This window comes from Ochotona curzoniae, unplaced genomic scaffold (assembly GCF_017591425.1).
Source record: "Ochotona curzoniae isolate NIBS_2020 unplaced genomic scaffold, NIBS_Ocur_1.0 contig_1, whole genome shotgun sequence".
Taxonomy (NCBI): Eukaryota; Metazoa; Chordata; class Mammalia; order Lagomorpha; family Ochotonidae; genus Ochotona; species Ochotona curzoniae.
The window spans coordinates 23,394,813-23,422,488 of record NW_024464918.1 but is presented as its reverse complement, the minus strand read 5'-3'; the positions used below and the strand labels follow the sequence as shown (position 1 = coordinate 23,422,488).

General features: G+C 41.4%; 1 protein-coding gene across 1 annotated transcript in view; it reads right to left on the bottom strand.

The window, feature by feature from the left end:
- LARS1 (leucyl-tRNA synthetase 1) overlaps nt 1-27,676 on the bottom strand; it is a 50,597-nt gene that overhangs the window by 9,271 nt on the left and 13,650 nt on the right. Inside the window, exons 7-29 of the mRNA XM_040999143.1 lie at nt 27,563-27,675; nt 26,024-26,087; nt 23,980-24,047; nt 23,660-23,885; nt 22,336-22,423; nt 22,180-22,256; nt 21,671-21,724; nt 20,537-20,677; nt 18,419-18,496; nt 15,391-15,476; nt 15,240-15,305; nt 15,067-15,149; nt 14,538-14,676; nt 12,668-12,880; nt 10,486-10,543; nt 8,652-8,715; nt 7,849-8,032; nt 6,573-6,663; nt 5,540-5,680; nt 4,189-4,329; nt 3,559-3,669; nt 1,699-1,809; nt 565-669 (exon numbers count right to left, since the gene is read on the bottom strand). Of these exons, the coding sequence (XP_040855077.1) occupies nt 565-669; nt 1,699-1,809; nt 3,559-3,669; nt 4,189-4,329; nt 5,540-5,680; nt 6,573-6,663; nt 7,849-8,032; nt 8,652-8,715; nt 10,486-10,543; nt 12,668-12,880; nt 14,538-14,676; nt 15,067-15,149; nt 15,240-15,305; nt 15,391-15,476; nt 18,419-18,496; nt 20,537-20,677; nt 21,671-21,724; nt 22,180-22,256; nt 22,336-22,423; nt 23,660-23,885; nt 23,980-24,047; nt 26,024-26,087; nt 27,563-27,675 (2,502 nt within the window). The remainder of the gene's footprint in view (nt 1-564; nt 670-1,698; nt 1,810-3,558; nt 3,670-4,188; nt 4,330-5,539; nt 5,681-6,572; nt 6,664-7,848; nt 8,033-8,651; nt 8,716-10,485; nt 10,544-12,667; nt 12,881-14,537; nt 14,677-15,066; nt 15,150-15,239; nt 15,306-15,390; nt 15,477-18,418; nt 18,497-20,536; nt 20,678-21,670; nt 21,725-22,179; nt 22,257-22,335; nt 22,424-23,659; nt 23,886-23,979; nt 24,048-26,023; nt 26,088-27,562; nt 27,676) is intronic.

The window sequence follows — 27,676 nt, the reverse complement described above, 5'->3', positions numbered from 1 at the left end:
CATCAGGCCCTCTCAGGCTGGAAGCAATTCTTTCGCTAAAGGTTGAACACATTTATGTCTTCAGGTATATTATCTCTCTGGCTTTCCTTAAGTCCTGCTCTTCTGTTCACTTCCACCTGTGTCTCGTGGTTGTATTCTGACATGCAGAAAGACAAAAACCTGGACTAAGTCCAGCTGGCGAGGGTCTCTCTGGGTGCAACCAGGACTCTCAGTCCCCACAGGAGACTCAATCTTGTGAATCCTAGGTCTGCACGGAGGAGAAAGTCAGCATGGTATTTCAAAGCTCTTCAGTAACATCTTTCCCCCTTCACTTCAAAATCATATGAGCAGGAATACCCAGTCATACACAATTGGTTTTTTTTATATACAAGATATCTGATAAAGATGAGGATAGATCGTTTTTTCTTTCTGCAATTTTTTTTCCTGCCCATTCTCTTTCCCTCCAAAAAGTATCTTTGATATATTTGGCAAAAATACAAACCACATAAAGATGAAGTTATATAAGAATAACTAGACCACCGTTTGCCACGGATGACTGCAGACCACACTCTCTGGTCCTCTCACCTCCAGGGAGTTAGTCAGGTAGACGATATTCTCCAGTAGCACTGCCTGCTCATCAAATTCCAACTGCAAATCCAGAACACGAGGCCCCATCTTCTCCAGATTTTCCTGTAGCCAAATGGTTTCAAAACACAAAATTAAGAATCTGTTGAACATGTTATATATCCTTCAAAGCACTCTCCTCTCAGTTTAACAAATCTTCAAATTTTACAATTAAAGGGAGGGCCTTAGACTCAAGATTTCCCTTAGCTATTTTGTTCATTAATGGACTTGCCAGAGCAGAGTAATTATTATTTAAAGTAAGGTATGATTGAGCAGCACTGCAAATAATGCAAAGCATGGTTTTTAAATCTTTAAAACAGTGGTAAGCGCCATGGTGTAACACACCAAGCCTCCGCCTGTGGCACCAACATCCAAAATGGGTACTTCCAACTCCTGGGTAGCAGCCTGGGACACACACTTAAGATCCAAAGAAGCTCCTGGCGCCTGGCTTTGAATCAGACCAGTTCTGGCTGTTGCAGCCACTTGGGGAGTGAATCAGTGGACGGAAGAATTCTCTGTCTCTCCCCCTTCCTATCTATCCCACCATAACTCTAGCATTCAAGTAAAATAAAATAAATCTTAAAAAGTAAAGCAAAACAAAACAAATAAACAAAACACTCAGTTTCAGATACTGCTTCTCCAAATCTAAATGAGAGCCTTCACAACAAAGAACATGCAACTCAAAATACCAATGGAATCCTTCATAAGAAAATCTAATCCCTTTTACAAAGGATATTTATCCTGTTAAGCTAAACCTATACAATTGTAAAATCCTGGTTCCAGGAATAGGATCTAATGAAATACATTAATATAAACCAAAAGAATATGCTTCCTCCCCAAATTGAAAAGGAAAACAATTTGAAGAAAATAATTTAAGACAGCAATTCTAAACCAATTTGTCTTCCATAAAAAATATTTTCACATACTCAGCCATTCCAGAGGTAAAACCCAACCCTGACACCTCATTTCTCACAAGCTCAGATTGTAAAGCGCTCTTTTAGCAGGCTGCTGGGCGATTGCCAGGGCTTACCCCTTCCGTCTGGTGTCCCTTCTTCCATTATTCCTAGTCAGAGCTGCAACAGCTCCACAGCTTACCTTGATCATAGCAACAAAAGGCATCACTTTCTTCATGTATTTCTTTAATTCCGGCAAATTGCCTAGTTCACTAGCAATGACTTTGTTATCAGGCAATTTTCCACTGTTGGCCTAAGAAGAGGAAGAGCAGAGGGAAATATTTTAAATATAATGCCAGATAATGAATGAAGCTGTGGGAAGTCTGCTAGACCAGGAATGGTGGCCTCTACCACTGTCAGAGCAGGAGAGGGGTATGCAGAAGGAAATGATGAACAATGCAGAAGAGTCTCCTCTTTCCTCTAAACTCAGGAAATGTGTTTTTGTTGAGCACAATATACTGCATATTTAGGCTTTCCTAACAATAGGAGAATCTCTAGGACCATAACATTACATCTTCCTTAATTAAAAATCTCTTACAAAAAAAAAATCTGTTTTCAACTTCTGAAAGAATGTCAAGAGTTTTGCTAATACAAAAACTATACAACTGTCATAAAGATTTATAAACAGCTGCTTTTGAACACTCTCCCTTACGAACTGTTGCCACAGGCCCAGCATGATGGCTCAATGGCTAAATCCTTACATTGCAAACACCAGAATCCCATATGGGCTCCAGTTCATGTCCCAGCTGCTCCACTTCCCATCCAGCTCCCTGCTTGTGGCCTGGGGAAGCAGCCAAGGACAGCCTAAAGCCTTGGGACCCTGCACCCATGTGGGAGACCCAGAAGAAGCTCCTGGATGCAGACTGGTTCAGCTCTGGCAATTTGTGTCCATTTGGGGAGTGAACCAGTGGATGGAAGATCTTTCTCTCTGTCTCTAAATCTCACTTTCTAATAAAAATAAATAAATCCAAAAAAAAAAAAATCTCATGAGTAAATACTAAGTAGAAAGTTAACTTGGAACAACATGGAAGAAATGCGTTTTTAATACCTGGACCATTCAATACTAAAGTTGATTCTTCTACTGCTTTGTTAAAATTGTTAGTATAAATATGGAATCCACTTCATAGTTCATTTCTCCACCTACCACAGCAGCTTCTCTCTTCTGCTAACTATGACTCAAAACCTGCGAGCAGATTCTAAAGCCTACTATTTCTATTACAGATGATCAAAGGTAGAGGAGTTCCCAATAAAAATAGATTCACAAGGATGAACAAAATTTGCTCTCTTTTTCCCTCCACGTTACAAAAGATATTTAATTAACGAGGCAAAATTCCAATGAATATCTGAAAACTCAAAGATTCTGTTTCCACATTATTAACTTGCACTTTTACCAAAAACCCAATTTTGTCTGCCTTTGTCTGAGGGCACCTTGATGGTCCAGAACTATCAAGGACAGTAATATAAAGACAAATGACATATCACATTTTATTCTCACATTCTGAAAACTAATGATATTTTTCCTTTAGAAAAACTTAAAACTAAGTTTAAATGTTAAGTTAATATACAGCTGTAATTTTTAACAGCTTTCATTTCTGAGTTTCTATATGTAATTACCAAATTGAATATTAATAATCTTATGAAATATTCAGGCTTACATTTCTGTCAAGCATAATGAGGTTAAAGCTTCATGAATCTCACTGCACAAACCATAACAAATTCAAGAGGCAAATCCCGTGCTTTTCTAAATTGTAACCGCATGTATGGAACGATTCTGTCCCATACAACGACAGACTAGGCTCACAGTATTTTTGCATAAAGGATCCATCGTGAGGAAAAAAGCAGCTTTGCCACGGTCTCCATCTTAGAGCTGGACTCTCCCTGCTGAGAGGGAACTAAACAGAGTTGCCCGGCTTCCCCCAAACTCCTCGGAACAACATCCCAACAACGAACCCACAGAAACATTCCACACGACAAGGAGGAACTAGTCTAGCAAGTGCATCACCTCAAAGTGGTTTCGCAGAACCGACAGGGTCATGTGCTGCCAGGGAGGGTAGTTCTTGGTCACGAAAATGGTGCAGTGTGACGGCTTCTGAGGTGGCTGCTTGTCTGTCTTCTAAATGATAGGAAAAACAGAAATTTTCTTGAGGGCAATTTATGCAAACCAAACACACTATCTCTGTCTTTAATAATGAAAAGTAGGCAGCAGGACCAGAGCACAACGGCTCAATTAGCTAATTCTGCCTTGAAAGCGCTATGATCCCATATGGGTGCTGGTTCATGTCCCAACTGCTCCACTTCCCATCCAGCTTCCTGCTCATGGCCTGGGAAAGCAGGAGAGGAAAGTCCAATGCCTTGGGACTCAGAAGAAGCTCCTGGCTCTGGATCAGTTCAGCTGTAGCCACTGCGGTCATTTAGGGAGTGAACCAGTGGATGGAAGATCTTTCTCTCTGTATCTCCTTCTCTCTATAAATCTGACTTTCCAACAAAAATAAATAAATGTTTTAAAAGTATGCATCTTAAATAACTATATTAGCGGTGAATATAATAGTATACATTTTAACTAGTCTTGTAAAATTTCATTACTGTTACATGACTAATATCTTAAGGGACAATCTTAGAGCACAGCCCTTACCTTCCCCTTGGCAGGCATCATATAGCTCTTGAGTCTCAGTCTGAGCTCGTGCGCTACCTCCATGAGGTATTGAGAGGAGCGTATCAAGACTTCATCCACAGGACCTGCCACAGGCCAGGAAGCAGTCATAATTGAGTCAGGCTTTAAGAGAAAAGAGACACAAAGGCAGGTTTGTGAGATCAAGCCACACAGCTATTGCATGATTCTGGATCACAGGTCCTCACCAAGGGAACGCCTCTGCAATGGCGTGCCCAGAGGACGCTCAGGCCTGACTGACTACAGTTCACACACGTCCCCAGCCCTGGGCTGTGAAGTCTGACTCTACAGTCTTAATTAGCACCCATTTAAACAAGTGTATTAATACCCACACACATATGCTCACTTTCAAACAAAATTATGTAATGCTAATGTGCCTAAAGTTAATCACTAGTGTATAAATTAGGCATGTTCTCAGTTTTCCTTCTATTACCACACGAGGTATAGGCAGAATGGCTACTCAGTGTATGGAGCATGAGCACATCTTTCACTCACGCACTGAAAAACAGAAGAGCGAGCCCAGCTAATAAGGTTGAAAAGGAGTGACTGAACCAGCCAACTGACTTACGTGCAAGCCTGGGAGAAACAAATGTATTTCTCTTCCCAGCAAGGACGCTAATATAATACCCCTGAATATACAGTCCTATACATGCCAGGAGTTTCATATAAAACAAGAATATTCATGCAAACACACACTTCCAGCTTTGTTTATAAGCAGTTCCTAACAGTTGCTTATATAGTTTTCCATCTTTTTACATTTTTAGCAGCTGAGAAGAACAGTATTAGCTACAAATGTATTAAAAATGTATACCTGAACATATTCAAATACACTAGCGCACTTTCTAGCAGCTGGGAATTGAGTGATAAACATTATGCACATAATCATAGCCTTTACAATACATATTTGGTTATGTTTATAAATAAACCTATATAAACAACATGTCTGTCTACACAGGAGGTGACTCTGATTTGTATTTGAACTACTGTAATAATTCCGATGAAAAACCTGGCATTCTTTCTGAAATACTCATTTTCAGCTTTTTTTCTCTCTCTCTCTTTTTTTTTTGTAATTATTTTGATAATCTTTGCATAACTGATTAGGGACCAAAGGGTCAAGGGCTACAGGAAAGTGGGTAAGACCATTGTTTCCATATTATTACTATTATTTTTTCTGTATCTGGGGTAAGGAGAGAGATAAAGGGAGAAGGCCTATCCAGCCTCCCACTCTTCTTAGATACTATGTTCAGTATACACTGTAACACTGGATGAGGCCAAAAATAAAACCATCCACTACATGCTAAACACATAACGGTACCTTTCCTAGAAGTGTCCAGACATGTTCACACAAATGTGGACAGAACGGAGCCAACAGGAGTGTCTGAACTTCAATGAACCGGAACACGAGTTCTCTGTGCATGCCTTCCATGGCCAATTCACGGTATTTATCTTTCGCGGCCTACAAAATTTGAAATCATCTATCATTTCCCTTATATCTCTTCTTTAAAACAAAGAAAATAATTGATTTTAATACATTTTTAACTTTTTAGGCTTTAAAAACTCAACAAGCTAATACAAAATGTAAAATGTATTTACTAAATTTATTCAGTGGCTTTAATTTTTAAAACCTGTAGGTGAATGCATACCAATCTTTGTTCAATAGATATTGAAGCTTTGTATCAGTAATCCCCAAAAAGCATTTTTGAAAAAGATATTCTGCAGCTGAAACAACAAGTTGAACAATTTTAACTGTGTACTAAGCAAGAGTGAATGCTCTGAGCAGCTTATAGGAACAATATTAAATATCAAAAAGGCTATAAATACGACACACTGCTACGCTCAGCACTTATCCTTACTTAACCACAGCTCTCAAAATCAAGTTACATAAATCTCAACGTGATGTTTCACAAAACAGAATAAAGTTACATTTTTATACTTGAATCACCTGAAATCAAACTTGAGGAAACACTGACACCTGGTGGAAACCCTGAGAATACATTTTAGATTTTTTTTTTTTTTTGTGCTGAAACTTTGCCAAGAACTACAACTGATTTTTGTATTTCATCTCTTTATTAATGTTCACAGGTCAAACAAAAGTCTTTATATTAAATGAAGACAATTTAAAGAAACAGAAAAGTATTTTTAAAAATTAATTTTATGGAAAAAATACACAAAATAGTTTAAAATCAAGAATTAATTATGAATTAAAAATTTTCTTGGCAAGCTTTCTCATAATGTTCACCTCAAATATGCAATTATGTTACGTAATTGAAAGGAAAAAAAAGGGGAAAACACATCTACATCATTTTCACACAAAATATGTTTTATAGCCAACAAAAAGGATAGCCTACCTGAAACTCAAAAAACCCTGTTTTCAAAGCTTCTTTAAACATCATCTTTTCATAGTTTTGATCTGTTTTTATAATTCCTGCATTCATTTCACTATTGAAAGGGAAAAAGAAAAACCATTACTGAGTATGAAGGCAATGATCTACAGGTATAAAACGCTGCTTCTGCGAAGGGGAACGAACACGATGCCTGACACGTTCCAACCTGCCTGCATGTAACTGTCTTCGTGGTCCTTACACTGCCATCTTGGCTGTCTCTCCATCATCAACGCCCTCAGCAGACACTGCAGGGTTCCTGCTGGTAATGTTAACAAAGCACACTCAAGAAGTCCTTGGTAGGGACCAGTGCTCCGGCCTAGCCTCACTGCCCTCTGCCTGCCAGCACCAGCATCCTATACGTGCACTGTTGCACTGTTCGTGTCCTGACTGCTCCATGGGGAAGCCAGCGCTAGGACCTTGCATACAGCCTGGGAAAGCAGCAAAGGGTAGCACAAAGCCTTAGGACCCTTCTGCCATGCAAAACAGTTCTTGATTAAAAATTTTATTCCAAACAAAATGCAATATTCAAACAGCTGGGTTAGGTTTTAATTGCTCCATTTTAAGCAACTGGCACCAAATATTAGGGGGAAAAAAACCTGCTAATACCACCTCCAGCTCATCTTAAGTTAGCCTATTCCAGCACAACTTGCTTCATCTACCACCTCTGCCTTCCACACACTGCACTTCAGAGAAATAACATTCCCTTTCCACAACTTAAAAGCAAGCTTTCTCTTTCCCCTGCAAAATCCTGTTAATTTTTTCAAGAAATCCAGAATTCACAGGACACTGTCTCCAAATTTTCTTTAAATCTGTAGTGTATTCCTACTGAGACAGGTGAGTGCTTCTCTCTGCTGTGAAGCACATCAGTGCGGAGGACATCGCCTGAGACAGAGGCCGACACACAACCTTGGTCAGCGCAGTATGCCCCGCAGGTGTTGGAGAACAGACAGGAGCAAGTCCACACAACAACTCTGCAATTACTAGCTTTAGTAATTCAGCAATGGGGAGTTTAATGAAATAATTTTTCTGAGATTCAATGTCTTTATCTATAAAACAGAACAACAGATTTGAGGGTAAAGTTGGAGAATAGACGCCAAGAACTTAGCATAGTGTCTGCAACAAGTGAGCCCCCAGCAAAAAGCAGCTATCGTTAATATCTAATTAATTTCAGGAAACTTTAAAAATGCACCCGGGACTATGCAGCTCTATGAAGTACAAGGTGGTTGGGTCCACGGTTTACCTGGCAAACACTCTATCATTGAAAGAGCTGGCAGGACCACTTCTCAGGCTGTCCCTGCTGGCAACCATTTCTTTCACCCATTCCACCCAGGTGTACAGACGGAGAATGCCTGCATCTGCCATGGCTTCCACGAAGTTGGCATCTTCCACGGTGTCACCGGCATCAGCCAGCGCCAAGCGCATGCCTAAAACAAACACAGTATGTGAGTTCTGGCTTCTTGAGTCAAGTCACCACCTATAACACCATTATCCTATAAGGATGCTGCCAGTTTGAGTCCTGGCTGCTCCACTTTTGTTCTTTCAAGATTTTTTTTTCCTCTATATCCCCCTTTAGGCCTTGAACCTTTTTTACCCCAATTAAATTTGTAAGGATTGTCAAAAAAAAAAAAAAAGATTTATTTTTTTTTAAGGTTCCTTTTTCTTGTCAGATATGCAGAGAGGAGGAGAAACAGACAAAGATCCTCCACCTTTTGATTCACTCCTGAACCAACCACAAAATCTGGAGCTGCACCAATACAAAGCCAGGAGTCAGAAGCCTTCTCCAGGTCTCCCACACGGGTGGCAGGGTCCCAAGGCTTTGGGCCGTCCTCGACTGCTTTCCCAGGCCACAAGCAGGGAGTCAGAAGGGAAGTGGGGTCGCCGGCAATAAAAGCAGCATCTATATAGGATTCCAGCGTGTGCAAAACAAAGATTTTAGCCACTAGGCTACTGTATCAGGCCCTGCAACACCAATTTTAACTTGCCTTTTTTTACCTGAAAAGAGTGAGACCCTACACAACAACAGTAACAAAAAACCATACTCACCATCAGCTGAAAATTTTTCAACAGCTTGCGTCAAAGTGAGGAAGTTGCCAGTGGATTTTGACATCTGAAACAGAACGCCAGCAATTAGGTTATTAGTAAGAACCTGTATACATGAATCGAAATCAAACTAAAAAACTAAATAAAAACAAGCAAATAAACTGACATATGGAAAGATGAGCCCATAAAATGACTTGTCTGAGGTGGTCAGCTAACCAGACAGAACCAGGACAGGACGTCCAGCCTGCCCCTCAGACCACTGTGATTCCCCCTGGCCTGTATTTTCCTCAGGAAACGGGATTAAACATGTAGGACGATTCAACTCTATCTGGAACACGTCAGCTGGTTACATAAGAAAAAGCATCAAAGTAATTAGTCATAGAAAGGACAATCTGAGGCGGGACTAGCTTAGATGCAGAATTTTAGGAACCTCCTTGAGGTCAAGTCTCAATAATTGATTGTTGAAGCTGCATTTTTGACTTAGAGCAGCATGGATCAGGCACCACTCCTAGTCTAGCAACCTTTACAGTTCTAAAGCTTTCATATTGTTACCACAGCTCTACTGATGCCAAAGATCATCACATCATTTCTACCACATGGAAAGAGTAGTTTGTTCTAATAAAAACAATATAGCAATGCTTAGAAACACACAAGAATATACCATTTCTAGCAACATCTATTAGAAAATGGCATTTTCAGTTCTTACGTAAAAAGAAAGGAGCTGGGCCCGGCGGCATGGCCTAGTGGCTAAAGTCCTTGCCTTGGATGTGCCGGGATCCCATACGGGTGCCGGTTCTAATCACTGCAGCCCCGCTTCCCATCCAGCTCCCTGCCTGTGGCCCGGAAGGCAGTCGAGGACGGCCCAAAGCCTTGGGACCCTGCACCCACGTGGGAAACCTGGAGGAAGTTCCTGGCTCCTGGATCCTGGCTCCTGGCTCTGGACCAGCACAGCACCGGCCATTGTGGTCACTTGGGGAGTGATTCATCAGACACAAGATCTTACTCTCTATCTCTCCTCCTCTCAGTATATATATATACTTTGTAATAAAAATAAATAAGTCTTTAAAAGAAAACAAAAAAGAAATGAGCTTAATAATCAAAAGTCGATCTAACAAAGTCTATGAAATAGTCAATGCAAAGCAGACAATTCTCAATAGCAGTTTTCCTGTTTGGTGTAGATTGTTTGGGGTTTTTATTTATTTTATATATATATATATATATATATAAATCTTTTTTCATGTAAAAACTGTAAAGGCAACTTATTAATAAATCATTAAAAACATAGCCTCTCTAACAGAAAAAGAATGCCCCCACAGAAGCAAAATTGCAAACAGAAGGTTATTCGATAAATAGGATTAACTGAATGTTGCTGCTGCCATTTCAGGAGTCAGACCACCTGCCACTCGACAGAGAGCCCCTTGTACCCCAGAGAGCTCCAGAGGCACCACCTCCTCACCCCCATAACCTCCCTCAGCATCTGTAGTCAGAGCTCGTGTGTTCTTGAAGGACAAAGCGAAGCACTTTCAGGAGGTTCTGTACCTAGTTATTAGCCTGTTACTCCTGCCTGCACTTACAGCTTACTTAGATAGGCTCTACATTTCTGTAAGACTTTAAACTTCATGCTGCTGGTTTTATTACATTTTTTAAAGGCAGAGAGAAGAGAGATGGAAAGACAGTCACAGGAAGTTCTTTCTATGACTGCAAGAGCTGGGACTGGACCAGGCCAGTCAGTGAGCCAGCAGATGGAAGAACTCCCTTCATCTCTCCCTTTCTGCCTTTCAAACAAATCACTCTTCAAGGAAAAAGCTCATACATGCTCAGGAGGAGTGAGCCTTACCTTCTCAGAGTTGAGGAGGAGATGTCCATTTGCTCTCACAGCTGTGGGCCATTTGTCACTTGACAGATAAACAGAGACAGAAAACAAAAACTAAACACATAGTTTAGACTTAAAATTTTAAGATAAACGCCAACAAGTTCATAAAAGTTTGTTAAGGACCTGGCACAGTAGCCTAGTACCTAAAGTGAGGACCTTGTATGCACCAAGATCCCATAATGCCGGTTTGTGTCCCAGCAGCCCCACTTTCCTTCCAGCTCCCTGTCTGTGGCCTGGGAAAGCAGTCAAGGATGGCCCAAAGCTTGGGACCCTGAACCCACATAGGGGACCCAAAAGAGGCTCCTGGCTTTGGTTCAGATCTAACCGCTATGGCCATCTGGGGAGTGAACCAGGGAGGGAAAGATCTTTCTCTGTCTCTCCTCTCTGTAAAATCTTTCAAATAAAAATAAATAAAATTTTTTAAAAAAATATAATTGCATAAGGATATTTACCACAGTCCTTTTGTAACAGGAATCAAAGCGACCAACAGACTAGTTATATAAACTTTGATACAAGCAAATAATGAACTCAGTATTTAAAATACAGTTACCATATAGATAGCTGGATATAGAAGGATAGAAATAAAAAAAGACTTTAATTCTTAGGTGAAACAAGACAGCACATACAATATGGTACCTTAGTATAAATTTTAAAATACAGATCTTGATATACATGAACAGCTTTTCCAGAAGAAATCACAAGGAACAAACAGCAGTGATGAGCTTTGGGAAATGGAGTGGTAAATGGAAAAGCTAAAGGTCACTGCACTGCTTACTTTAGATCTTTCCATTTCCAGACTGTGTATTTTTCACTCAGTCTCTTTTTATAAGATTTACTTATTTAAAGGCAGAGTTACAGAAAGGGAGAGACAGAGAGATCTTTCATCCACTGGTTTACTCCCCAAATGGCCCCACTGAACAGGGATGGGCCAGCTCAAATCCTAGTGCCTGGACCTCCCCTGGGTTTCTTGCATGGGTAACAGAGGTTCAACACTTAGGCCACCTTCCGTTGCTTTCCAAGGAACATTACCCGGGAGCTCTGATCAGAATTCAAACCAACGCCCATACAGAACATGGGTCACAGGCAATGGCTTAACCCATTTCTACCACAATGACAAGACCCAGTCACTGATCCCAATAGTAAGAGTACAGGACATCACAGGGTTGAAAGCACGAGCTCTGGAGGGAGATCCTCTGGATTTGCACCCTGGCTTTGCCATTTCCTGTCTTGGCAGCTCTGGCTAAGTTATTGGACCTTTTTAAGACTCAGCAAGGTCTCTTGCCTGTAAAACGTGCGTTTCATAGCCCTTCCTGGAAGTTACAGTAAAAATCAAACAGCATTCACTAAAAGTGACTAGAATGGTGCCTGGCATAAACACTTGATAGTAATAGTTATTTGTAATGATTAAAAGCCTAATAAATATAAAACCTTGGTGTAAAGAAATGAAGATTCGCTAATTAGTAAAAGGTATTTCTCAGATGCCCAATCTCCTTAAAAACACGTGTGAAACAATACACAAAAATAACTGGATGGCAAGTAGCATAACAACCACATTAGATTTTACTCCCTTCTTAAAAATCTTCCTTTTCTTCTTGAAAATATCGTATTATTCTGAATAGAAAAAGTCAGATACTAGATTTCATAAGGGAAATTTAAGTAGCCTGAGGAATTTGTTTCCTCAGCTACCTGAGGAACTAAAAGAAAAATTGGAAGCAAGTCTGGTTAAGAAGGAAAAAGAAACGAGGATTACTCTGGAACACGGACATGGCATGGCTGGACTCAAAACGCTACCAAGCAGTGTTGGAATTTTGGGTCTCTCCACTCTAAAGGAAAGGATACCTCTGGTTCTAACTTTCCAAGGCCTATCTTGGTGTTACACTCGCAACAGTTGGGTCCAGTGTACTACTAGCAGACCACCAATACACCTGAATTAGATGTGCTTTAGCAGCCAGGAAAAGGTAGGACAATTTCTGGATAAAATAGATAAGATGAAGTGTGCTTACTGCTACAATACACATTTAATATAAGAAAAGGAATGCAACTGGCAAGCATATCTTTGACTTCCATCATTTCTTAGATTCTTGCAGTTTCAAGTCACTTTTGATAACAATCCGTAAACCTAGGCCACATCTGCTTTCCCACTTACCTTTGTTCTGGCCACATAGCCACATGATTATAAAGGTAATAAGAAAGATGATTTGGCACAAGATCCTTGCCAGAGACACGAAGATCCACTGGATACCAGAACTCAAATTCCTGTTTCAACTGATCCAATTTTTCCTTTGGGATTTGAGTCTTAGGAAAAGGAGCATTCTTGAAGAAAATATAATCCCAAACTTCCTTGGTCATCTGCTGTGGCCTGTATCAAAAATAAAGCAAACAAACTAGATGCATATAACTCCTTTGAAAGAATCATCATTCTAATATGCTATGCATTAGGTAGAAATATCTTTTATTTAAGTTTTACTTTTTTAAAAAAATGTATTTACAGTCAGGAAGGATAGAAAACAACCTTTCATTTGCTGTTTCATTCTCTCCTTGGCAAAACTAGCCAGGGCTGGTGAGGCTGAACCCAGGAGCCTCACAAGCATGGCAAGACCCACCCAGCTGAGCCTCACAGGACTAAGTTAGCAGAAAGCTGCAGTCAAAAGTGGATCTCGGACTCAAACTCAGGCAACAATAATATGGGTATTCCAAGAAGCATCTTTTTTTTTTTAAAGATTTTATTTTTATTGGAAAGGCAGATTTAGGGAGAGATTTATGGAAAGAAGGAACAGATTTATGGAGATTTATGGATTTATGGAGAGAAGGAAACACAACCGCCCACTGGTTTCCTCCCCAAATGGCTGTAATGGCCAGAGCTGTGCTGAGCCAAAGCCAGGAGCCAGGAGCTTCTTCCAGGTCTCCCATGCAGGTGCAGGGTCCCAAGCCTTTGGGCCATACTCTGCTGCTTTCCCAGGCCATACGCAGGTTGCTGGAAGGAAACTGGGGCCACGGGGACACAAACCAGGCCATGACACTGGCCTTCCAAGTATCATCTTTTATTTAGTTCTTTTTAATTGGAAAGGCAGATTTACAGAGAGAAGGAGAAACAGAAACAACTTCTCTCCACTGGTTCACTCCCCAAGGAGCCGAAACAGCCAGAGCTGAGCTGATCTGAAGCTAGGAGCCAGGAGCTTCTTGCAGATCTCCCACGCAGGAATAGGGTCCCAAGACATTGGGACATCATCAACTGCTTTCCCAGGCCAGAAGCAGGGAGCTGGATGGGAAGTGGAGCAGCTACAAGCAGGAGTTGGATGGGATACAAACCAGTGCCTATATGAGATCCCGGAGCACATAAGGCAAGGAGTTTAGACACTAGGCTATGGCATCGGGGCTCAAGTAGCATCTTAAACATTACACCAAATACCTACCCCAAACATCTCTAAACATAGTTATTAAAACAAACGATAACAAAAGTCTCCCACAAGAATAAAGAATGGATAGTAATAGATGATGACTATGTATTCATTCTCCTCAGTTCAACAATACAAAAGAAAAAACATTATAATAAATTTCTGTTAAATGAGGGCCCAGAGCAATGGCCCAGTGGCAAAACCCTTGCCTTATGTGCTCCAGGATCTCATATGGACACCGGTTACAATCCTGCTGCTCCACTTCCCATCTAGCTCCCTGCTTGTGGCCTGGGAAACAGCAGAGGATGGCCCAAAGCCTTAGGACCCCCGCACCTGTGTGGGAGATCTGGAAGAGGATCCTGGATCCTGGCTTCAGATCAGCTAAGCTTCAGCCATTGTGACCACTTGGGGAGTGAATCAGCGGATGGAAGATCTTTCTCTCTGTCTCACTTTCTCTCTATAAAGCTGCCTTTCCAATAAAAATAACATATCCTAAACAAAAATTCTGCTAACTGAAGGCTTATGAAGATTAAATAGAATAATGGAAAGTTTTTCATATGTAAAGAAAAACTGCAACTCTTGCTAACAAAGTCCCCTCCTTGGCTGGATCTATTTACCAACCTGATTCCTAGCGGCGATTCTGCCTGCCCACGCAAGTTACCTCCCTGCAGCAGGTGGGCGACTGTGTAAAACGCCATGTAGATGGTGGAGTCGGAGAGCGACTCAATCAGCCACTGCTCGTCCCAAGGCAGGCGGGTGCCTACAGAGCGAAAACAAGAAAACTGATGCAACAGAATCTCAGAGACTGATGCAACCCAGACTCTCAACAAGAAGGCTAAGATATTTACACAGCTACTCACACCAAAAATCTTTAAAAATTAACTTGCATAAAATAAAAATAAAATGCCAGATAAAAACAAAATAGAAGCTTTGAGACCTCCTATGAAAGTCACAGCACAAAAACTGTGTGGATTAGAGAGGACTTATTTCCCATACCAGGGTGATGGTGGGGAACCACATCCTAGTTTTCCTCCATGCTAACCAAACTCAGAAAACTCCAGGAGAATACAAATAAAAATATCTATTTGCTGTATATGGCAGTCACTTGGCCAAACAAAAACAAACAAAAAAGCTTTGAAAGCTCTGTTACCTAAACCGTAAGTTCTCGAACAAGCATGTTCTTGCAGCCAACCTAAGGTAGCTTCAAAATTCCTCCTGGTCTCCTCACAGAATCTAGAAGAGAGCAGAGGACTCTGGGTATCTGTCCACCACGACCATCTTGCAAACATCTTTCCCATCCCTCAACTCTTCCGCCTATCTTACGTTTCCATGTTCTTCAAGCACTGAGATGTCTGCTTCTTCCAGTTCTCTTCTCCATAATCCAAGTACCTGGGAGGAGATAAATTGATTTTCTTTTTAAGTTAGAAATTAGCGAAGGGATCAATGGAATTTTCTTGGTATGGGAGACACTAACCACTGGTCGCAAAGAGCCACCACGCATTCATCTGCAGACCTGGACATCACTTGCTTCTCTGGCTCCATGTAAATAAACGCATCCCCCTACACCAAGGTAAGCAGAAACAGGTAAGGCAACTAAATCAAACTAATCTTCAATCCTCAATCACCAAAACTGTGTTTTCATCATCTTACAATCAGTTACCCGCCACTCCTTCTATACAACACTTGATATGTAAAGACACACACTTTGCTTCTCGGCCTTTTGCTAAGATCAGTGAAAAGGCATACGCATTGGGTTAATGGATCACTTTCCCTGGCTACCAATTATTAGTTTGAGCAAAACAATGTTTAGCAGTTTCTCAGTCTATGTTTTAAAAAAATAGTTTACTTATTTGAAAAGCAGTTACAGAGAGAGGGTGAGAGAAAGTTCAGTCTTTTATCCATTGGCTCACTCCCAAACAGCTGCAATAGTGGGGGCTGATTAGGACAAAGCCAGCAGCTTTGTCCAGGCTTATCATGCCAACACAGGAGCCCAAGGAGTTGGGCCACGTTCCACTGCTTTCCCAGGCATGTTAGCAGGGAGGTGACTCAGAAGAGGGGCAGCTAGGACTTCAATCAGCATCCATAAGTGAGGACAGCCCTGCAAACTGCAGCTTAGCCCTCTCTATCACAATGCCAGCCCCCCAATCTAGGTTTGAAAATCAGGCTTCTATGGTAGCTCTTTATCCTTGTTATAGAAAGAAAATATCAAATTTTGAAAACCAGAAAGCAGGTAAGCCTGCAATAGTAGCCTAGCGGCTCAAGTCCTCGCCTTGCAAGTGCCGGGATCCCATACGACTCTGATTCTACGCAGCTCCACTTCCCATCCAGCTCCCTGCTTGTGGCCTGGGAAAGCACTCGAGGACGGCCCAAAGCCTTGGAACTCTGCAATCATGTGGGAGATTCAGAAGAGGATCTGGGCTCCTGGCTTCAGATAAGCTCAGTTCTAGCCACTGCAGCCACTTGAGGAATTAAATCAATGGATGGAAGATCTTTCTCTCTGTGTCCCCTCCTCTCTGTATATCTGACTGTCCAATAAAAATACAATAAATCTTTAAATATATATATATACATACTTCTCAAAATTTCAATAAAATGAGAAAATCAGTTTGGGTTTTTTTGTGTTTTTTTTTTTTTTACAGTACTAAACTACAGGGACAAGAATAGGAAAAAAGAAAATATCCAATTTTGAAAACCAGAAAGCAGGTAAGCGTAACTGCCTTAGCAGAAATGAAAAGCTCCAGGAAAACTGATCTTGAAGTATAGGTGGCTGAAACAACTCCAGGTTGGCCTTACGGATTCCCCAAGGGTCAGGGATGAGCGGCATGAGACAGCTCTGGAGGAGGAAATACAGTGACACCAGGAGAACCAATGGCAGCGGCTAGACTCCAGATACTCTAACTGCACACCAGGAGACCAGGCACGTGCGTGCCCTAAAAGGGGAGTGTCTGCTGAGCAGAGAACAATCCGGGGTGTGAGCATCACAGTGAAAACAGCAGGACACGTGAAGGCATCTCGTCAGACCAGCCACGCGCTCAAACCTAACAAACCCAAGAGTAAACTACAAAGGAATATATCCTAACTTTCCTCAAAGCCCAGTGGCCATTTCCAGACACCCTCCTGGCCAGTGGCCGGCTCTGCACACATGTCAAAAACCTCTTTTACGTACTCTACCTTCTTTAGAAAAAAAAAAAAACAAAAAGATAAAATCAAGATTTCACATCCACAAAAGGTGCTGGATTGACTGAGAGTTGGTCAAGGTGAGGTGACAGGTACACGCTCTCTGTGTAAACTTAAAATCTTCTGTGCCAGGTAGATTTTTTTAGAGTATTTAATTATTTATTTGAAAATCAGAATTACTGAGAGTGACAGAGAGACACACACAGAAAACTACCACCCAATGGATCACTTCCTGCTTAGCCTCAGTGGCCAGGGCTAGGTTGCTTATATGGGTGTCAGGGACCCAAGCACTTAGGTCATATTCCACTACTTTGCCCAGGCAATTATCACGGAGCGGGACTGGAAGTGGAAAAACCTATTCAAGTAAAAAAGAAAATAGAGTGGAGCAGCCAGGACACACTCTGGAGCCTATGAACAGGACGTTGGCACTAGAGGAGACAGCTGTACTACCACACCACATCACCCAAAGTAGACTTTTCTAAAATGAGATTTTAGGATCTATTTCTGTCTGTACAAAAAAGAAACACAGCAGAGACTGGCATTATGGCCATCCCTCTGCTTGGGATACCAGCATCTAGTGTCACAGCACCGTCACGCCAACCGTTTGAATTAAGTCCACTGGATCATTATCTTCCTGCACAACCATCAAATACAAAAAATCTAAGTACTTGTGTTGTTCAACAGCAGAGAGAATAAAATTAGAGAGATGAGAAGAGACTGAAAGTAAAAAGTACCACCAAAAGAGGGCTAGGACTCTTGAGCGAATATCTAAAATGGCCATGGCGAGCAACTGGTGTCGTACAGGTTAGACCACCACTTGCAGTGCCAGCATTCCATAGCAGAGTGCCAGAGTACCGGCCACTTTGCCACTCATCCGGCTTCCTGCTGGAAAAGCAGTGGGAGATGACCCTAGTACTACGGCCCCTGCCATTCACGGAGACCAGGACAGAGTTTTCAGTCCCTGGCTTTGGACTGAGCAACAAACTGTCATGGTGTTTCGAAGAGTGAATCAGCCAATGGAAGAGCCTTCTACCTCTCTCTTTCACTTTGTGTTTCAAATATATATGATAAACAGCCTTTGACAGAAACAATCACTCAACTTTTCAACATGCACACTTGTCAACCTCAAAACACTACCTACACTGTAAGTGTAAATCCAAGTTACATGAATTGTTACACAGATCTATATTCTCCCACAAAATGATACGCAATCTTTACTGTGCATCTTGGTCCTACTACAGAAGTCACTGCTGGCAGCATTGCCACGTCTATTAACTAAACACTGCTGCCATAAGACAGACTTCAAAGCACAGCCCATCACATACGGTGTCAATCATCTTTTTTTGAATGGTCTTCTTTACATCCTGGATCTTTTGTCCTTTAAATTCATCCACCAGCATTATCTAGAAGGATGAGAAGGGAAAAAAACACAAAAACAGCAGTTAAAATTTGCTTTACAACTACTCTGAAAATTCTCCCAACTAGATTTACTAGATCTCCACACACCAAAACATCTCTGTGACGCTTATAACATTCATAACCACGAATTCTATTTCAGTAGATCTTAGACATGAATATTTAGAATGTACCTGACTTCCCTTTAGCGTGACTGAGATGGCTGTGGTGAACCCAGTGAGAAGGAACACTCCGATCCTCAGCTTCCCACACGGATAGGCCTCCACTGACCAGTTTACCTCATTCCTAACAACTGCACAAGAACTGAGCACACATGGCTTAATGACGTGTGGCTCTCTCGTTCTAACCCTGCCTGCTGTTTTTCAACTCGATCTTACACTCCGTGTGACAGCACAATTGTACTGAAGTATCAGCACTGTTGCCACTGATGACGCTACTATCTCCTCCTAGCTGTCTGACCCCTGAGTTCTAAAAATTTCTACCATAAGTAGAAAAGACATGATGTTTTTTGACTCTCCAACCTGATAACAAGTCAAAATCGTTCATGGCTATTGAATAACTATGAAGCTGTATCTAGTAATCACTATGGCACAATGATTAAAAGAAGAGATCCTGCAGCAGGTGGGATTCTGCTAGGATGCCCACATCCCAAAGCCAAGGGTCTGGGTAAAGTTTCAGCTCTGCTTCCAATTCTGGCTTCCAGGTAATGAGTGATACTTCCAGTTGGTCTTAAGTCACTCACATGGCTGACTCAGACTGAGTTTCTGACTCTCAGCATAAACCTGTCCAAAGGCCTTGTTTTGACGGGCATTTGGGGAGAGAACCAAAGGATGGAGAATCTCTGTGTCTCTGTCTCTAGCAGAAACCTGGAGCCAGGCCATCCAGCTTGAATCCTATGTCTCAACTGGCTAGTTACCAGATTAATGTTAAGTAAACTACTTAATCTCTTCGTGTCTCAATTTCCTCATTTGGAAAGTGAAAACACCAATGCCCACCTGACAATTAACTTGAGAAAAAAGTTAATAAATACATATGTTATATACATGTTGGTTGTTACTACCATTCATAATACAAGTCACTTTTCAAAAGGCATAATTTATTCTTGGTTATCCAAGAAAATAAGGGAAAGGTAAAAATAAAAAACTCTCACTGGTGCCCTTAAGAAAAACACTCATTTCAAGCTTAAGCAGCTAACAGTTTGGGTACTTTCTCTAGCCCAATCTGATCTCCAGGGATCTATGCCACATTCGTAACCGCAGAGCGGAAGGGAAAAGGAACTGTGAGCATGGCCGTTTTGCTCTTAGGCCATTTATTAGGCACTAGGCAAGCAGATTAATGGAAACTCTTATCTAAAATAAGAATTCCTTAATTAGAAGCTAAGGGACCAGCAATTCTCACAGCAATAAAACTTGAGAGCTCACTGTAAACATAAGCTAATTTCAGGGCTGGCGCGGTGGCCTAGTATGCTAAAGTCCTCGCCTTGAGTGTGCTGGGATCCCTTATGGGCATCAGTTCTAATCCCAGCAGCCCTGCCTCCCATCCAGCTCCCTGTTTGTGGCCTGGGAAAGCAGCTGAGGATGGCCCAAAGCTTTGGGACCTGCACCCATGTGGGAGACCTGGAAGAGGCCCCTGGCTTCAGATCGGCTCAGCTCTGGCTGTTTCAGCCACTTGGGGAATGAAACATCATATGGAAGATCTTTTTCTCTGTCTCTCCTCCTCCTCTCTGTATATCTGCTTTTCCAATACAAATAAATAAATCATAAAAAAAAAACTAATTTCAAATTCCTGTTCAAGAAATTCATTCATTTTTTAAGATCCCTGAAATGTAATTTCTGAAAATGCGTTTGAACAAGACATGACTTTTAGAAACAAGCACAAATTTGGAAATAAAAAATCCTATCCCATACTAACCTATATTAACGGATAGCTGAAGCTAGGTCAAATTTTTTTATATTTTTCTTAAGCACTAAGAAGAAAATCACATAGTATGCAGTAAATCAATTAAAAACAATAAAGCTATTACTTACACCTTCATAAAATCCCTTTAGATATAACTTCTCCTTTGCTTCTGTAAGTTTTTCTCGGTCATTCTGGCTCTGAATTTTTAACTCATCACAAAGTGTTACAGCAGAAAGATCTCCAAAACCTGGGATTTCAATGACTGGTACCTATAGACAACAACAACGTGAAGAACTTGGTCACAATGACAACACAAGAACAGCCCGAGGAAGCAATGCTTCCGCTTCTTCAGTCCAATAAACCTAACTCCAGATGTTACATATCACAATGGTAGTCCAACACACGGACACACACCTAGTCCTCACAGAAGGACTAAACATCCAAATGTTTCTGTTCTCCTCAGTACAGCAAACCTCACCAAGGCATTCTCCAACTAAATACACCTCCCCAGCTCTCAACCCTTCCTCACTGATACACAATTAACTAAGTAAGGTGCAAAGTAGCAAATTGATTTATACAATTTTGCTTTAGTTCTCTGGATTGCTCAAATTGCTATTAATTTAATTTTTTTTCCTCTTGAAGACACTTACATGAAAACACAAGAAGCAAAAACCAGAAACCAGAGTTATACAGGATTTTTATAGTTAACTTTTGAAGCCAGGAAACTGGTCACAAGCTGCACAGTGGGGTAGATCCTGCTTGCAGCACTGGCCTTCTATGTAAGTACGAGTTCAAGTCCTGGCTGCTCCACTTGTAACCCAATGCCCTGCTAATGTGCATGGGAAGGCAGAGGGAAGACGGTCCAAGCTCACAGGCTCAGACCACCTATGAGGGAGCACAGCACGCTGCTTCCAGCTCCTAGTGTTAGCCTGTCCAGATTCGGTTATCACAGCCATCTGGGAAGGGATTCAGCAGACAGAAGGTGCTCCCTTCCTCTACTGCCTCTCAGATAAATACATTAAACAAAAATGTCCAGAACTCTTGAGTGCCAGGTTATGATAAGAAAATATTCACTATTAGTTCTTCTCTAGCTCTTGTAAGCTACAGGAGATAACAAACGAAAAGGAACAAATCCTTAAGCAAATGCCTTACTTTCACATTCTACCAAGTATTTAATTTTGTTGCAAGCAAACATATTAGCTCTTTTTTCCTATGATAAAGAAATCAATGTGAACATTGTGAAATATCTGGGTAATACTCACAGGCTCAAATGGCAAGACCATGTCATCTCTAATTCCATACTTGGCTCGTAAGGCCTACCAAAAAAATACACAACATTATAATCAACACTTTACAAGTATATGCATGAAAGAAGCAATCTCAAAACTTCCTTGAACTCTGATTGAACTCAACAATTTTTCAACTTTACCTCAAGAAGGGACTGATAATCTTTTAAAAGTCAGTAGCTTAAGTCACAGTGACAGCTTGAATGATGTATAGTATAAAACAAAATGCATGCACATATACGCTTGCGCGCACACATACACACTTTTAAACTAAGATTCATACTCCCAGTTAAAACAACAAAAAAATTAATATTCAAAAAACACTTTCTAGCTTCAATGCAATATTCAAAACTTCAACCACAGAAAACATACAAACATTCAAAAGGCAGGAGAAGGATAGCATTTTCACAGAGTGCCTTGGTATATCTGTGCTTAGCCAATGAGACCATGAAGAGGAAATAAGAGCGTGCAGTGCAGATCCTCACCTGCTTTTTCTTCAGGTCTCTGAGGGCAGCAAAGTCATCAGGAGAGTCGGAGGGAACACTTGTGACCACCCCAGTGCCTTAAAGAGACAGTGTGCAATTAACTAACAGCTAGAATGTAAATGCCACACTATTTACAAAAGTAAGCAAACTCTTCACCTTTATCCTCCTTAATCGTGAGCATCGGGAGAACATAGATCACTTTATAGGATGTCAAAGGTGCAGCAAGTGATGCCCCAAGTATTTCCTGTGTAAGAAAAAGATAAAGAAATTCATTTATAACTCCTTTACTATTTAAACCAATACTAATATTTTAAGTTTCAAGAAGCTGGTAATCGTGCTTGGACCCCTGCAACCATGTGGGAGACCTGTAAGAAGCTCCGAGCTCCTGGCCTCAGTCTAGCCCATCTGTAGCTCTTGCAGCCATTTGGGAAGTGAACTAGTTTCAGATGGAAGGTTCTTCCATCTCTCCTTTTCTCAGTAAATCTGTCTTTCCAATAAAAATAAATAATTAAAAAAATAATAAAAAGCATAAAATAAAAGTTTAATTTAAAAAGAAAACCAAAGAGACAATTTTGTTCATGTTTTTCATTTAAATGACTCTTTAGGTAGGAACTGCAGTGGAAAGCGTTAAGCCACAATTTGGGACAACTGCAACCCAAAGCAGACTGGTTCAGCTCTCAGCAATCTCCCTACCAAGTCAGCTATCTACCAAGCCTAGGAACACCGAATAATGGCAGAAGTACTTGGGTTCAATCCACCTGTGTGGGAGACTCAGATGGGGTTCCTGGCTCCTGGCTCAGCCTGGCTACTGTCAGCACTTGGGTAGTGACTAGAAGATGGAAAAATCTGTCTCCCTCTGTTTCCCACTCTGCCTTTCAAATAAGTAAATAATTTTTTTAAAAGATTTATCTTTATTTAAAAGGCAAATTTACAGAGTGAAGGAGAGACAGAGAAAAAGAGCCTCTGTTCTCAGGTTCACTCCCAAGTGCCTTCAATGACAGGAGCTAAGCCAATCTGGAACCAGGAGTCAGGATCCTCTCCCAGGTCTCCCATTTGGGAGCAGGGTCCCAAGGCTTTCAGCTATCTTCGACTGCTTTCCCAGGCCACAAGCAGGGAAGTGGAACAGCCAGGACATGAACCAGAGCTCATATGGGATCCCGGAGGATACAGAGTGAGGATTGAGCCACTAGGCTGTTACACTGGGTCTGATAATTTTTTTTTTAAAAAAAAAGGTTATTTCAGCCCAGTGCGATAGCATGTACCAAAATATCTCAATGAGCTCAGAGAAAACACAACTAAAGATAAATCCATATCAAAGCAAAAAGCTCAAACTCAATCATTGCTTTTTTTCATAAAACACACTTTCAATGAAGTTTCTGAACACCTCTCACATACCTCAATTTAAAAGTTTTTTAAAATACTATTTTCTAAGACCTCGCTCTCAACATTTTCCTCTAAACTCAATGGCTACTCAACTTACCTCCCCCATTAATTCCTTGACAACAGGCACCACTCCATTGTCTTTGGTGAAGCCCTGGTACGACATGTTTCTGGCTGCTCTTTGGGTACAGATGAATATATCACCATTCATCGTCTCAAATCCAATATACTTCACATCAGGATGAACCCAACAATTTGTCTGTCCAAACATGGTCTCAGGTCTGAGAGTGGCAGCTACCAAAAAGATATTTTTACCTTTCAGGCCACTAAGAAGAAAAAACACATGCTTGTGTTATGAAATACTGTGGATTCTATAGCTATTATTCAGAAACAATAAAGTAGGAACTTTGGCAAACTCACCTTAATTTGGATGGGTATGGCTCCAGCACTTTCAATTTGATTAGCGTATATTCCTGAGGTCCAACACCCTAAAAAAACAGACAAAACAAAATGGTCACAGGGAAAAAGAGCTGACTTAAGCCTACTAATCAAAGACATTCCTACACTGATTTGTGTATTACAATAATTCTCCCACTGAGGATACTGCCAGGGGTGTACTGGCCATATCCACATCTACTGTGCAGGAGAAACTTAGAGGCATCAACCGACGTGGCAGTCAGAAGACACAACCAGAACCAATCCTGTCCCCTAGGCCTGGACAGCTCCCAGAACACAGTCCGTACAGACACACTGGCCCAGGCATCAGATGACAGACACAGCTTGTTTCCCTACTAATGGCTTGACCCAAAGGAGTCACAAGTTCTCTGAGCCTTTCTTTCTTTATCTGTTAAATAATTATGCTATGCTTTACATGGGATAACCCTGAAGAATATACAAAGTAACAAACTGAAACAACATGAGAATGGAGCAGGCATCTCGCCTGGAGTTTGAAGATTCCATGGGGGACGTTGTCACCCCACCTCAAGGCGCCTGGGTCCAAGTCTCAGCTCTGCTCTGGATTCCAATGGTCAGTATGCACCTTGGGAGACAGCAGCTCAAGCACCTGGGTCCCTGCCCCGAGTTAGGAGACCAGGATGGAGTTCCAGGCTTCTTGTTTTAGTCTATGCCAGCCCTGGCTACTGCAGTCATTTGGGGAGTGAACCAGCAAACAGAAGATCTTTCTCCCTCTGTCTCACCCAGTCTCCCTGTAACTCTGCCTTTCAAATAAATAGTTTTTTTTTAAAAGCATCCTTTGGGCCTGGCGCTATAGCCTAGTGGTTAAAGTCCTCACCTTGAATGCACTAAGATTTCATATGGGTGCTGGTTCTAATCCCAGTGGCCCCACTTCCCATCCAGCTCCCTGCTTGTGGCCTGGGAAAGCAGTCGAGGACGGCCCAAAGCCTTGGGACCCTGCACCTGCGTGGGAGACCCGGAAGAGTTCCTGGGTACAGGCTTCGGATCGGTGTAGCACCAGCCATTGTGCTTACTTGGGAAGTGAATCATCGGATGAAACATCTTCCTCTCTGTCTCTCCTCCTCTCTGTGTATCTGACTTGGCAATAAAAAAAATAGTAATTCTTAAAAAAAAAAAAAGCATCCTCTAAGAATATAATGAGTTGATGTCATGAATGAGTAGAAGCACTATGAAAGTAAGTGAGCATATTATTAAAAGAAGTCTAAATGCAATCTATGAACAACTAAATCCTTTCCCACACTCTTTTCAGAGCTATGTATATTCCCAAATGGTTCTTCTCAAACATCAGTGTGCGTATGAATCATAATGAGAACTTGCAGACTCCCTGGTCCCACCCACAGATCTGGCACAGGGCACAACGTGCTTTTCCTTGTACCACTCTCAGAACTGTCACGTCCTAGGTGAGCCCTGCGTGCTGTCCTGTGATGATATACTGTCTCCCCCCTCCGTGCCCACCATCCACCAGAGCATCACGACCACACAGTTCAGCACTGCGGAGCTTTCTTAGGTTTCTAATTTCCTAACTCCTCAGGCAGATTAAAAGTGAGTCTACGAGCGGAAGACGTGGTAGCTCATTGGGGTCTGTGGAGGATATCTGGTACCATAGCACAGAATGGAGAACAGAATATATTGGACAACTACCTCAGCCAAACAATGACAGCAACTATTTGGGCTACTGGAGACTGTCAAGTCAATGGTGTCAGCCAATAGACACAGGAAGGAATTCCGAATCCACAGATCAGTGAGATTGACAGCATTTCAGAACTACTGCATCCACTTGGGCAGAAATGTAGGGAGGCTGGGCATGGCCTATCCTCCTATATCTTCCCTCCCCCCAGAAATGGGAAGAAAAAAATAGAAAATTTGGAAACAATGATCACACCCACCTCTGCCTAACCCTAGATCCTTCCCACCCTGACCGACCATGTAAACATCACGTAAAAAAATGTATAAGTGATTATTATAACTACTCTGTGTCACAACCAAGTACCTCTCCAGTCTGTCTGTCATGATCCATGCAAGGCTGTCCATCTTTGGGAGAATAAATGGTATACCTAAAAAATAAACAACAAATGACAAATATTTACTTATTTTGAAACTCAGACATACACAGAAACAAGGAAAAAACAATGACAGACATCTTTCACCTGCCGATTTACTTCCCAAATGGCCTTGGCTGGTCTAGACCAAGCCAGGAACCAGGAGCTTTGTCATCCAGCTCATTCACACGACTGGCAAGGATCCAAACATCCAGACCATCTTCCACTTCCCAGGCCATTAGCAGGGTGCGGGATCAGAAGCATGGAGCAGGTGGGAAACAAAGCTATGTAGACATGGAGGCCAGTGGCACAGGCAGCAGCTCCACACACCACACCACAACGCCAGTTTTCATCTCTTTTTTAAAAAGATTATCTACTTATAAGAGTAACAGACAGAGAAAACAGAGACTGGTTTCCTCCAAAATTGCACAATGTATGGGGCTGTGTTGGGGTAAAGTCAATAACCTGAAATTCCATCTTTCAGTGGGTAGCCAAGAACCAAGCACATGGGTCACCCTCCCTTGCACTCCCTGGAACATTAGCAACAAGCTGGGTCAAAAAGGGAGCACCTAGGACTGAAATTGGCACTCACTCTGATGCCAGCATCTCAAGCAGCAACTTAAACTGTTAGACCACAATGGCAGCTCCTTGTTCCTAGTAACCAATTTTCTAACAGAACAAGTGTCAATAACTATTACTTACACTTACATGGGCAGTTCTACCATCAACTCAGTTTTCAACAAAAGCTTTCTATCTTCACCTAATATTTGCTGTAAAATATGAACTGAGTTTTGCAGTATGAAAAAAATGATGATTAAGATATAAATTATGGTAAAGCCACCACCTACAGTGCTGGCATCCGATATGAGTGCCAGTTCAAGTCCAACCAGCTCCACTTCCAATCTAATTCCTTGCTAATATGTCTGGGAGAGTATCGGAGGACGAACCCAGCAGCCACATGGGAGATCCAGAAGAAGCTCCTGGCTCCTTGTTTCAGCTGACTGGCCCAGTCTCAGCCATCGCCATCACAGCCCTTTTGGGGAGTGAAACAGCAGATGGAAGGTCACACTCTCTCTGTAACTCTTTCATAAAATTGTTTTTTAAAAAGATAAAATCATTCTTAAAAAGATATAAAATCACTTTGGAAATGGAAATAGCTTTTATTTACATAATCAAGAAGAATCTTAATTTTAAACAAGAAAAGTATAAACTAAAGCAAATAAAACAACTACTTCTCTACTTGGCTAGGAATACTGAATACCATCTTTAGTAAGGCGTATAGAACTATTCTCATTGGTGCTCTGTCACAAACACTAAGCAGCTTAGAGAAACTTTTTCAAGATACTGCAAAATAAAGAAAACAAAGGTTTTAAAAGAACAATAATAAAACTATAAGAAGAGGACAACAGATATAAAGCAGCTCAAGAACACCAACCAGATACACAGGAATTTTATGACTTTTACTGTATTATATCAAATGACAAACTCACCGTTTTCCAAATTTAATTTTGTTCCTTTCTCTTAACGTTAAAAATTGCCACCTGACAAATGAATCATAGTAAGGATTCACATCAGTGGTGATGAAGGAACGCCGCCAGTCCACC